Genomic DNA, 14171 nt, shown 5'->3' on the forward strand with positions numbered 1-14171 from the left:
TCGGCCCACCACGGGTATCGAAACCCGGTTTTTAGAGTTGTAAGTCCGGAAACATACCGCTGAGCCACTGGGCACATTAGTTTAGGAAAATGTAATTATTGTATTAGATATATTATAATGTACTTATTAGATAAAAAACGGCGAATTTAATTTTAAATAGCCCTGGTCTAATTAATTTGCTTCTGTAGAGTACTAGTTAATTGAAGATTTTTTTTATGATAAATATATTGACTCTGTAAAGGCCTAAGAAGGTCAAAACGTCGTTCTGTACATTATTTTAACTAAAGTACTAATAACGATACCAGCCGTCTTTAGAATACACTTTTTTTTTTTTTTTTTGCTTCCAGTTGGGTTTCTCTTTCTCAGGCCCGGCATGGCCAGGTGGGTTAAAGCGTTCGACTCGTAATCCGATGGTCGCGGGTTCGAATCCACATCACACCAAACATGCTTTACAATGTGACAGTAATCCCACTATTCGTTGGTAAGAGTAGCCCAAGAGTTGTCGGTGGACAGTGACGACTAGCTGCCTTCCCTCGAGTCTTACGCCACTAAATTAGAGACGCTAGCGCAGATAGCCCCTTGTGTAGCTTTGCGCGAAATTCAAAACAAACAAATACTCCTTTCGTTCTTGAGAATTTCTCTTTGTGATGTTGATCTTAGGATAAATATCTGTTGATTGCTTGTCGTTATGCGCAAAGCAACACAATGGGCTATCTGTGACCTGTTCAACGCAGGTATCGAAACCAAACTTTTCGTGTAATAAGTCAAAATGATGAGCCACTCCCACGATAAATATTTACAGCAAATTATTTTCACGAACCGTAACTTCAGTGCTAATTTTGAACTGGTGGTGATTAGTGGATTTAATATTCAGTTTTGTAGGATATATTGAGTAAGACAAATTATACCTATAGCATTAGCAGTCACGTGCGAGTAGCATTTCGCATCGTTTCTTTTTAGTATAAAATTACAGCAATAATTGTTGTAATTATGATTTTTTTTTTACTTGATACGAACAGGATTTTGATTATTTCAAACACTGAAGTAACATCATTAATGGATACGTGTATTTATCTAACAGCTACAAGACCCCCACTACTTTATATATTTTTATTTGTTTTCCTTTAATAAAAAAAAACAAAACAAACCCCAAATGGTGATGTGATGTGATGTTTCTCAGCAGTAGGTGTACTGATAAGAAAGAGATACCACGTTTCGGAACTTTATTCTTTCTTCATTTACGATATTCATACAATAATTGAAACGTGCACGTGTACAACAACAAAAATACAGCTCAGTTTATTTGTATTAACTATATCCGATTTTCCAGTTGCAGCCATGTGATAGGCCACACTTCTCGTGACAGGGCCAAGAGGTTTAGCAACAACGTAACCGTGCGATTGTTACACGAAAGAAGATATTAATTTTGAACGTATTTGGTACAGAACATACACAGAGATAAATATATCCGTTTGGGTCTTGTTATTTTTATTGTACTTGAAATTACATCAGGATGATTCTTTAAGATTCAAGCTTGTTCTTCATGGAACTGGTCTGAAGTCATACTACGTGAACCCCTACTTTACCGACAACGTATTTCTGGGGCTTGGATGACGTATGCAGTGCAATGTCACCAGACTGGACAGTGTATTCCTTCCCAGCATGAACTTGACTGCTTTTGGTCGTCGTAGTAGAAGCAGGATACAGAACGTTGCATGTTCCAACAGTAGACGAAGCTGTCCTTTGGAGACTTCCACTATTCATGAAGATGGTGTTGTATTCCTATAGACAATACACTTTCTTAAAAAAGAAGCCGTTTCCAAATTCGTTTCGTTTCAGAGAACGTCGTTTGAAAAGAACAGTAAGCAAAACGCCGAAGAAGATTTGATGAATTATCTTTGTTATCCTTTACCTAACACAAAATATCTAAATTATACGGGTCGTCAGTGTTGCTAAAATAATTTTAGCTTCTTATCACACACACGTCACCAATGCTGCGTATACGTTTTACTCTCTAACACACAAGCAAAAGAAAGTAGAGCTTAAACAATATCTTTTTACCTTTATCCCTGACATTTAAAATTCTATTGTTGAAGGTAAATGTTATATGTCATACAAAATATTTCATAGAAATTAAAAAAAAGATTTATGCTATTATATATTAAATATTATATATATTAATATAATATATATATTAAATAAATATTGAAAAATAATAATTTTCGGTGAATGAAAGACAACCGAAACACATGCACACACAAACAAAGCTATCTAAATCATCACTACACATAGTCCAGTGTGAAGAGACATGGAAGTCTTCCAATCCAGTAACAGGTGACAAACCAAAGAACGGACTGCGCCTGACATTTTATCTCTCTGAAACTTTAATTTTAATATCGAGAAAAATAATTTTAACGAATTTTTTATGAATTCCTTCCTCAGTGAAAAGTATCTCGTAACCGGCGTGAAGCCAACCAAGAACAGAGCTAGCTAGCTTCCCTTCAATTAAAGTATACCTATGTATCAATCAACCTAGAATTAATTCGCTCATAGCTAACCGTCGATTCAACATTCCAGATAGAACATTCAGTATTATTTGTAAAACTTTTGTATATAAATCATTACTGTGATAAATGTTGTTATAAATTACGTTATTGTTTGTATATTAAAATACATTCGTGTTAAGAATAATACAGAGTTTATCTTTTTGGCAAATATAATAAGCTTGATACAAATCTACATTCACTTCACTTTTAAATTCAAATTTCCAGCTGTTTGAAATCTCAATACGAAAATACGTAACACTAGTTTATGATAATTAACTCACTCGTTTCGGTGATTCACAGTTTACTATGTTTGATAATCCAGGGTTCTTTAAAATATCCGGACAGTCCTCGCCAGTTTCATTGGAAGCTCTGTTTCCTTGATTACGGAATTCATAAAATACAAAAGTTATTTTTATTGCATACTAACATTACTTCACAAATTAATAAAATGTTCACAGACAATTTTATTTTGACACATCTATGCCGAATTCATATAAATATCCAAGTGAATATCCAATAGAAAAAACTAAAGCTAATTGTTACTACTGGGTAGAAAAAACTAATGCTAATTGCTTTCTATATAAATCATATGAATGAATATATGTAAGGCAGTAAGCTGCTGTATTAACGCTTAATAAAACCTGCTGTTGAAGTTTCTATGCTTCATTTTATTATTCACAAGCAAAATTACTCGTTTCCGGAACCCAATAACGGGAAAGTTTATTTATAGCTATCAATTTAAATCATATCATGATATTAAAATGAAGTTAATTGTGATGCTTTCTCTGAGTTACCATCTAACAGTAAATGTAATTGTTAAGTATTTCAGTCATGCTAAGAACCATTCAACTTACAGTAAACCTACATTGTTATACTTTAAGTTACGTGACATTTTGATAAATTAACGATTGCGTGATTGGTTCCTAATAATTTAATGTAGAATATCCTGCTTTTGAAATAAAATTAGCCATCAACATTATGCGTGCCTGTTGTCACGTCATTTCGAAACTCAGTATTGAGCTTTGCCTGCGTGCGCAGCTTTTCAAGTGCAACGTGGAAGGAATGCCTGTCGGTGTTTGGGTAAGAAAAGTTCATACCCTGGAGGGTCAAGTTCTCTGTGACCTCTTCCTCCTCCCCGTACTTATGTTCATGATGGATTGGTATTTGTAACTGTAGAACTGAATATTATTTTGATCCTTTTCAGGGCAATGTCCATGTATTGTGACTCGTATAGAGTGATTATTTTATTCTGTCAGCAGAATGTCAAGTTTGTTGGTGGCATTTTTTTATTGTTTAATAATAAAAATTATATACATATATAAATATATGTATTATTATTATTATTTTATATTTTTATTTTTATTATTTTAAAGTTATATATATATTTTTTCTTTTTTATTTATTTTTATATTTAAAATATAAGTTAACTGGGGAGAGATATTTAGGACTAGCTTCATCATGTATGAGGTACCTGTCTAGTTTACATAGTAATTCGTTTTTCATCCAATTCTTATTAAAGTACATTATTGTAATATGTAGGAGTCTATCTGGTTCGGTTGGTATGTTCGAGTATTTGTGAATGAACTGAGATGATATAGTTCTTGGAACTCTGTATGCAGTTGTTAGGAGTGTGTTTTGTATTGTTTGAAGTTTGGTTTTAATTATTTTATTGCTTACAGTTATCCATGCTGGAGCTGCATAATTTATTACAGGTCTAATATATGTTTTATAGATTTTTAGTAAGTTATCTGTAGATGCTCCACTGTTTTTACCAGTTAGACTCCTAGCATAGTTAGTTCTTCGCCAGACTTTATTTTTAATTTCGTTCACATGATTGATCCAAGTTAGTTTTGAATCATAGGTCAGACCTAAAAGTTTTGCCGATGGGGCAGTCTGAAGTAGTGTGCCATTCATATATAGTTCTGGCTGTTGTTTTTTGTGTTTTGTGAATTTCGTAAAGACTACGAGTTGTGTTTTTGCTGTGTTTATTTTTATTCTATATTTTTGACAGTATTCACTTATTCTATTTAGTTGCGGTTGTATGTTAGTGGCTGCTATCGTGGGTGTTGCGGCACTTTTCCAGACTGCCACGTCATCTGCGAACTGTGAAGAGAATCCATGATTTGGATCCCTCAGTGGCATATTGTTTACATACATGATGAAGAGTTTAGGGCTAACCACCCCTCCCTGAGGGACACCAGCTTCAGGAGTAAAGTATTCAGAAAATGTTCCTTCAACATTTACTCTACACTTTCTATTTTACAAAAAGTTATATAACCAGCGAATAATTCCTCGCGGTAGTTCCATTCCATTCATTCGGAACATTAGACCATCGTGCCAAACAGTGTCGAATGCTTTCTCGATATCAAGGAAGCAAGCGACAGTACATTCTTTTTTATTGAAGCTATCTATTATGGTTTCAGTTAATCTGATTAGGTGATCTGTCGTTTGTCTAAATTTCCTGAATCCATTTTGTTCTTTTGGTAATTTTGATGTTATCTCCAAGAATGTGGAGAGTCTATTACTGATTATTCTTTCAAGAATTTTGCCTACACAGCTGGTCAGGCTGATTGGTCGGTAGCTATTAGGTTTATTTGCTGGCTTTCCTTCCTTATGGAACATTAATATATTTGCAAGCTTCCAAGAAACTGGGATGTATCCTGAGGATAGAGATAAGTTAAAAAGTGAATTTAGGTGGTCAAACAATTTCGGAGTGCCCTTTTTTAGAAGGATAGCTTGTATTTCATCTTCACCTGAAGATTTGTTTTTTGTGTTTTTTATTGCATCGAGTAGTTTTTGAAGGGATATTTCATTTGTTAGTAACGTGCTTGCATAATCTGTGTCGGAACTTGTATTTGTATCAGTTATGTTTATTGGACATGGAAAGGTTTGGGTTTTTGGTTTTTGAATTTCGCGCAAAGCTACTCCAGGGCTATCTGCGCTAGTCATACCTAACTTAGTAGTGCAAGACTAGAGGGAAGGCAGCTAGTCATTACCACCCATCGCAAACTCTTGGGCTACCCTTTTAACAACGAATAATGGGATTCACTAACATTATAACGCTCCCACGCCTGAAAGGACGAGCATGTTTGATTTGACGAGGATTCCAACCCGTGACCCTTGGATGACGAGTCGAGTGGCTTAACCACCTGGCCATGCCGGGCCCCAACGTGGAAAGCAGTATTATCAAAAATACCAAACAGATGAGCGCTTGGACAGACACAAGGGTTCGCAGTGCATATAAGGTTGCATGACGACCCAAAAGCTTGTTTCTTAACATATTTATTGCATGAAGTAACTTATTACAATTGAGTAAAGAAAGAAAACACGACATTTAATTAGAGCCCAAACATGAAATCAGTTTAAGTAATCTTGTATCTATCTATCTATCTTTCTATATGTATATATTACATTATGTGTGGTTATTGACAACTGGTTTCAAAACCAGTTGAACCAGGTGAATATATTTTACACATTGATAGAGAAATGGACCTGAGAAGAAAATCTTAATAAAACTTTTGTCATGTTCATAACTAGACAAAAATAAATCCGATATTTATTATAGTCATGAATCAGGACAACGAGTCTGATTTACCACAAAGCCGTCACATTGAAAAATGAAACTCGTGTTAAAACATGATTGCAAGGCTTAAGGCTGTATTCTATACGAGTTGTAATTAACTACGTGATTGGATTAATGGCAAGATATATGAACAGCTTTATTAAGACACCGATACTGTCATAAATATTATTATAAATATTTTGAATACTGGGTGAACTAGGGGTAACGTACAAGTAGACACCCAGAATATCAAGGATTTATTTTACCCTAATATTGCCCCCACAACACAGGCAGTAAATTCAAGGAACCAAACTATGTGGGCCCGGGCATGGCCAGGTGGTTAAGGCAATCGGCTCGTAATCCGAGGATCGCGGGTTCGAATCCTGGTCACACCAAACATGCTCGCCCTTTCAGCCGTGGGGTCGTTATAATGTGATGATCAGTCCCACTATTCGTTGGTAAAAGAGTAGCCCACGAGTTGGTGGTTGGCGGTGATGACTAGCTGCCTTCCCTCTAGTCTTACACTGCTGAATTAGGGACGGCTAGCGCAGATAGCTCTCGAATAGCTTTGCGTGAAATTAAAAAACAAACAAACAAGGTTCGAATCCCCGTCACACCAAACATGCTCGCCCTTTCAGCCGTGGGGACGTTATAATGTGATCAATCCCACTATTCGTTGGTAAAAGAGTACCCCCAGAGTTGGCGGTGAGTGGCGATGACTAGCTGCCTTCTCTCTAGTCTTACGCTGCTAAATTAGGGACAGTTAGCGTAAATAGCCCTCGAATAGCTTTGAGCGAAATGCATGTATTAATTCCAAACTAATACCTAAAAAAATAAATATTTGTAATTCCTTTAACTTCAAAGAATTTCTTACCATCTTCTGCTGGGTCTCCATGGGGTTCGTTACTACTTGGGGTTTTGCTTTCCTCAATCTGTCCTTCTTTATTCTGCACGAAAAATAAATAGAATATATCAATATCTAACTTCGTACGCAGTACATGAAATATGATTAATCATATGAGCTAAGCCTGTTTTCAATGTTTTGCGTTGTTGTTTTAAATCACATAAAAAACACCGACACAACAAGAAAATCTAATCTTATTAATGGATCTGGCGATCTGTGCAGAGTTTCTTTCAGGATTTAAATGTGCGTGTATTATTGTATATTCTGTATGAGATAAATAAGGCTTTTGGACTTTGCTTATTTTTAAACGTATAATTCCAAAAAAGAACACGTTTTTATCAAGTTTTTGACAATTTATAATAAAGTAAATTGTTTGAAGGATATTTATACAACAGAAAGTCCTTAGTACTTTTATAATGATTGCTTTCTTAGTCGAAAAACATTACCGTTCAATTTTAATATGAACTAAAGTTTTAAGGGTAAAGAATTTTTTAAATAAAATAAATCACATTTTTTATATTTTCCAATCAGTTATCTCAAATAAAAACTTTTTCCTCTAATGTGGAGCAATGTATGTGTAATCGATATCTAAATAGTCCAATGATTTGAATCGTACAACATTCCTCAAAAAACGTAAATGTTATTATGATATTTCTGTTATATAATTGACTTCCCCCTCTTTATGGATCCCCCCCAGGTAGTTAAACGGTAAGTCTGTAGCTTCACTTCGCTAAAACGAAGTTTCAATACTCGTGATGGGGGGGGGGAACACCGATAGCCAATTGTAAAGCTCTGTGGTCAAGAATAACTAAACCAAATATAGGTTTGGTTTGGGGCAGGCCTTGTAGTTAGCTTGCTTCGACTATAAAACACTTCGGCCCGGCATGGCCAAGTGTGTTAAGGCGTGCGACTCGTAATCTGAGGATCGCAGGTTCGCATCCCCGTCGCGCCAAACATGCTCGCCCTTTCAGCCGTGGGGGCGTTATAATGTGACGGTCAATCCCACTATTCGTTGGAAAAAGAGTAGCCCAAGAGTTGGCGGTGGGTGGTGATGACTAGCTGCCTTCCCTCTAGTCTTACACTGCTAAATTAGAAACGGCTAGTGCAGCTAGCCTTCGAGTAGCTTTGTGCGAAATTCAAACAAAACAAACAAATCGACTATGAAACTGAGAAGTCGCTGTTTCTTGTCGTAAAAGCACATTCGGGATAACTGGAAATTCCACTTCTCGGTCAGAGTTGAGATGAAAATTGTGGACAGTTATGTAGAGATAGCCCTGGTGAGAAAATCATGAAACAAACCAAGAAATATTTAACCTGCATCTAATGTATTTCTTGATAAGTAACGTTTTGGTATATTCTTACACAAGAAGCTGCTGAATTATATTTTCAGAGGAAGTTTGGGGTTTTTAAAAATGCTTATTTGTCGTAAAAATATTGTGCACAGTAATTAGAAATAACACTTTATTAGATTTGTTATTTTGCGCATTTTTTTCTATATTTTAAGGATATTACTTCAACTTATGATTTAGATATTGGAGAAAATTATTTGTTTTAGGTTAGGCGGCCCGGCCTGGCCTGGTGGTTAGGGCACTCGACTCGCAAGCTGAGTGTTGCGGGTTCGAATCCACATCAAACATACCATTTCAGCCTTGTGGTGCGTTATAATGTGACAGTCAATCCCACTATTCGTTGGTAAAAGAGTAGCCCAAGAGTTGGCTGTGGGTGATGATGACTAGCGCTTTCCATCTAAATGAGGGACAGCTGGGGCAGATAGCCCTCGCGAATTTCAAACCAAACAAAGATTTAGGTTGGGAAATTAAGAGAAGTTCTGTGTATTATTTTGATTCCTTATTTGGTGAAGGAAAACCATGTTGTAGAGAATAACATGCCTTGATTGGTGAAGAAAAAAACTCGACCACAACCCCTTTACATCGTATACAAATCGACATAAAGCGCCATTTATATCAGAGTATTTTATCTGTTAATGGTTCTGTTACTGTGGTACCTTAAATACTGAGTTAAAGAGTTTGTCAGTCGGTTTGTATTAGTTTGTAATTTATGTTTTAATAAATACTAGAGATACGAGGGCACCACATGTACAAGAGAATTAGAAGTGCCTGTTAGAAGTGTTAACCCTATCTTTAGTTCTTGAAACGGTTTAAGTTCTAGAGCTTTAAGTTCAAGAAATAATACGATATATTGATCGACTGGTTACTGCATTAACGAGTCTGTCTATTTTCTTCAGTTTTATGGATTTTGAGTTTGTGTTTTGAACAAAGTACTGCAGAGAGAATAAATACCGAATGTACAAGGAAAATAGCAAGTGACTGACGATTTAGAGTTAAGCCTAACGTTAATTCACTATGTAAATTATAGTGGAAGTTTTAATACTAGAAATAAAATGCTCTTATTGTCATTAAGTGGACTAGAATTTTATCGTAAGTTGAATATAGAGACAAATGAACTATTTCAGTTTCACCCACACAACAAAAGGAGTACACACAAAAAATATTATGATGTGTTTGATAAAAAAAACAACAACAAAAAACTGTCAGATAGATGAAGTTTCACATCGATATATGGATAAAATATCATATTTGGTTGGGTGAAAACCATCTTTATGTAAATACCAATAAATGTGGAGAAAGAATAAACAATGAATGGTTATTTTTAAGTTTTATTTTTGGTTAAGGCGTTCGACTCGTAATCTGAGAGTCAAGGGTTCGAATCCCGGTCGCACCGATCATGCTCGCCCTTTCAGCCCTGGGGGCGTTATAACGTGACTGTCAATCCCACTAATCGTTCGTAAATACTAGCCCAAGAGTTGGCGGTGGGTGGTGATGATTAGTTGCCTTCCCTTAGGGTCGGCTAGCGCAGATTGTTCTCGAGTAGCTTTGCGCGAAATTAAAAAAAACAAACAAACAATAGTTTCACATTTCTTACAAAAATATATTCGAAAGCTCAAAAAAGTACAACAGATAAAATGATAGTTGGAAATGGGAATTGCAAAGAATCATAAAATATAGAATGCTAACAAAACACCTGATTCGCAAATATATCAATATATCTAACAAAAGATATCCATAGTCTTGGATCCGTACCTTCGGGAGTCTATCAAAAATTAGTAGTAGTGTTACATAATACCTCCTAGAACGTGATACAAAATTACAGCACTAGCTTTAGTGAATAACATTATTTAAATTTTACTACAGTGCATTAAATTGTATAATTTGCCCTTTATGACAAAGCACTATTTAACTATTCCTTTACACAGTGTATAACAATTAAAATATACTGGTATTAGAGGAACTCTGAGAAGTTTTCGCCAATTGATTTGCGGTAACTTAGTTCAAGAACTTAAAACTTTAAAACCCGGGGCTTGACTCATCGTGGTGGTCAGAGCGTAGATAGTTCATCCAGTGTATTTGACTTAGGAAACATACTCTGAGAAGAAAAGAAACTTAATAATCAAAAACACTAATTAGTGTTATCTTAACTGATAGAAACACAATAAAGTTTCCTCTCTTGTATTTTAGCATCATGTTTATCATGACCCGACTTATCTTTATTGGATATTTCTTCCTGCTAACTTACCATTCTCTTATTGGATACTTCTCTGATCCAACTTATCTTTATTGGATATTTCTTCCTTCTAACTTACCTTTCTCTTATTGGATACTTCTCTGATCCAACTTATCTTTATTGGATATTTCTTCCTTCTAACTTACCATTCTCTTATTGGATACCTCTCTGAACTTGACATCATGTTTGATTTCACTGTTATCACAATGAACTGAATATAGAGCATCCCCGTTTGTTTTATCTTGATATTTCTTGTGACTGTACATTTCAAGTGTTTTTCTCTCAGATGTGGCATTTCCTTGAAATGTATTAACAATAAAACCAACCAATGAAAACACATAATTGTTCAATATTTCACGTATTAAACAACAACAATAAAAAAGTTTTTTCTTCAAAATATGGTAACAGATTAAACAACCATGCCCGTGTATTATGCTTAAAAGAAACATTGTATTACACTATTAATAACACTAATAGGTGTTTCCGAAAATTGGACATTATAAACGATTCAACGACTATTGGAAATGAATCTGGGAACAAATATTACATATTTCCTCTGCGTTCAGAGGAATACGTTCAATGAATTTTGTAGCGACTGATAGAGGTCCAATTAGATATTAATTTATTTGATAGATTGTTCAGGCAGAATGTTCATACTGAAACTTTGTAAGATGGACGGCAACTGCCTGTTGTGGAGACACAAGTATAGAGGATGACGTTTAGAAAGTCTTCCGCCTTTCGTCTTCAGGTCAGTGTGTGTGTGAAACGAAACGAAAACTTGACAGGGGTTCAGTTTAGAGACAGAGAAGTCTGAGGAATTATCTCCCCTAATAGGGGTGTTCAGGAACGTTGTGGTTCACCTTCGTCCCTGCTCGTGGAAGTTTATTTATCTGTACGTGAGAGTTTTCCTGTATTTTAATTTGGGTTTGAGGCAATGAAGTGAGGTGAGGCAGTTTAAACATGACGGGTGAGAAAGGAGAGAGAGACAAAAGCCTCAAAAAGGAAGTGGACAAGTCCTGAGTCTGTCGGCAGAAAAGAAGCAAGCCGAAGACCAACTCCAAATCAACCAGTGGAACATCCTGTGATTAGGGCCATGGAGTGGCTGGGATCTATAAATCCAAGTGCCTTAGAATTTGTTAAGGGGGGGGGGTAACGAGAGTGCCCCTAGAAAACTCACTTTCACAGGACAGACGCCGAATGTTCTACCTATCTTGTACCCGGAGCTGAAAAAGAAATACAAAACACTACCATATATAAACAAACATATATGCACCATATTTATAATTATGTGTTTTATTGAGTGGTTTGTGATTGTTGAAATATCGGTGAATGAGTGCGAGTGTGTGTGTGTAGGTGTTGTCGGTCTTTTATGGTGTCCTGGTGGATTGTAGAGAACGTGTTACGATTGGTTGGATTATCACCGTTTTTGATTGGACGAAAGATTTCCTTTCAGAGTCAAACAAAGGCAGCCATAGGTTGAATCTATAGGAAATCTTTCTCCAATCAGAACACGCTCCACAAACCACCAGGACACTATAAAAGACCGACAACACCTACAAACACACACGGCGAAACTGCTTCTCAGCTCTTCCCGACGCTCCTCAATTAAATACAATAATCTGTCAACTCCGAGGTCATTCGTGACTATCGCTCTGGATAAATAACTAACATGCCACTCCAATTCTCTTAATTATCTCCGTAATCATTTGCCTAATTTACTCTTGCCTAGTGTGAACTGAAGAGAAACAATAGTTTCTGACAGCCCCTGGTTATTTTTCGTTCGACATTTGGAGAACGAAAGGATAATTTAACCTAAATACCTACCAAGTATTCCTCCTCACACACACACATACACTGACCTGAAGACAAAAGACTTTCAAAACGTCGTCCTCTACACTTGTGTCTCCACAACAGGCAGTTGCTGTCCATTCTAAAAAGTTTCAGAGATTAATTTGAAATATAGTCTGTGTACAGTATCAAGTTTTCACATTATTTTAACATTGTACTGAGTAGACAAAAACAAACCTTGGTTTTCTTGGTTGCGTTTTCTTTTCTTAAGAAGGAATACGACGAAAATAAAGTTCAGGAAAACTAAACATAGGCTTGAAGTAATTCCTACTATTATCAAGGGACTGGAGTAACTATTGCTGTCTTCGTCAGTGGAACTGACCATAATCCTCGATGTATTTAATACGGACGTATCTAAACACATTTGATTAAGAAAATTATCTCGAGTGGTGTAAATTAACTGAAATGTTTGACTTGAAGAAATTTCTATACACTCTAGAAATATATTATTAAGAAGACGAAATGTTGTTCAGTATAGTAGCGATAAACAAAACGCAAATAAATGAAATGTTTATTTGCTATAATAAACACGGAATTCTTGTTAGTAACGTTCAAACAATAATCGAACACAAGGGATTATATGATTTATCAGTTTATTTATTGGGTTTATTAAAATTTTATTTGATATTTCTGGTTACTTCAATGTTCTAAACCAATATCTATAGTGTTCAAGTCACATTAATAGCTGTTCAGAGGGTCGTTACGTTATACTGACACAAATTTAAGGCCTCGCCACATCTTTATAGCCCATATAATTAAGCCCATTCATGTTGTGTCTGACGACCGTACATAATGACAATAGCAAAAGCTCCGTTGTAACACGGTCATGTATCAAGGTCACCATTCCCTCTGACTGCTTTCCATAATCCATCTCATTTATGAGGACAACAGTTATTTCAACATAGATTCACAGTGTTTCGTATGAAACACCATGAATACCTGTTGACCTTGTTGCCTCACAAATTCTTTGTACCACTTTAGTCAGTACTTTAGTGTGGTACAAAAAGAGTCCAAAACATCGATCTGATGGTAAAAAAAAATCGTCTTGTAACCATTCTCCTGATCAATGAATTGCCAATGGCATAGTATCCAGTACTGACTTTGAGTTGCTTTAAAAAGTTTATCAGTATGTTGTGTACAACTTTTGGAAAATTTTGCCAACCATTAACCAGAAGCAAATGACATGAGACCTGGGACTTGTTACAGTTATTAGAACTTTCGTACGTGGAGTATCACAATTTATTGCCACTCTACATACAGTTGTCTAGAGTCAGTTTTACTTTTCTGTATATGTCGTGAAAGTATCTTTCGCACACGTGACTTGTATAGCTTTTGCCAAAGAGAGATTTTTTTTTTTAAATTATGTTCAGTTGTCTCTAGCACGTCGATGTTTTTTTTGTTATGGACCTTTATGTTTGTCGATTATCACATGCTAAAAGATACCGCAATTTTTTTTTTACCAGGACTCTGATACGACTTATTGCACATCTCTTTCTGGATGGTCCTGGTTCTCCAAGATGATTCGTTTTTTACCTTTATCTTCATATAGCATGAAGTGCAAGGAATTCTTACGTCTTGGAAATTCTAAATCGTTTATCCGAACATACATAAATACTTTAATCAAAAAGAACTGTCATATACCTCTCTCGAGAGGATCTAATTCGATAATATAACACTACTTATGAAAAGCAAAAAAAAAATGTCGAAGTTTATTTCTGATGCATGCCGT

General features: G+C 35.7%; 2 protein-coding genes across 2 annotated transcripts in view; both read right to left on the bottom strand.

The window, feature by feature from the left end:
• Positions 1 to 1469: 1469 nt before the first annotated feature.
• LOC143222299 (uncharacterized) lies at positions 1470 to 10618 on the bottom strand. The gene is made up of 4 exons (XM_076448642.1): positions 10607 to 10618; positions 6983 to 7055; positions 2828 to 2922; positions 1470 to 1782 (listed from the first exon to the last, which is right to left on the bottom strand). The coding sequence occupies exons 1-4, from the start codon at positions 10607 to 10609 to the stop codon at positions 1561 to 1563; spliced, it is 393 nt and encodes a 130-aa protein (XP_076304757.1). The 5' UTR covers positions 10610 to 10618; the 3' UTR covers positions 1470 to 1560.
• A 122-nt stretch (positions 10619 to 10740) lies between these two features.
• The window catches only part of LOC143233068 (nephrin-like), a 73304-nt gene continuing 69873 nt past the window's right edge, over positions 10741 to 14171 (bottom strand). Inside the window, 2 exon segments of the mRNA XM_076468950.1 lie at positions 10741 to 10892; positions 12620 to 12796. The gene's annotated coding sequence lies outside the window, so the exon portion shown is untranslated.

Source organism: Tachypleus tridentatus, chromosome 1, assembly GCF_004210375.1.
Source record: "Tachypleus tridentatus isolate NWPU-2018 chromosome 1, ASM421037v1, whole genome shotgun sequence".
NCBI lineage: Eukaryota > Metazoa > Arthropoda > Merostomata > Xiphosura > Limulidae > Tachypleus > Tachypleus tridentatus.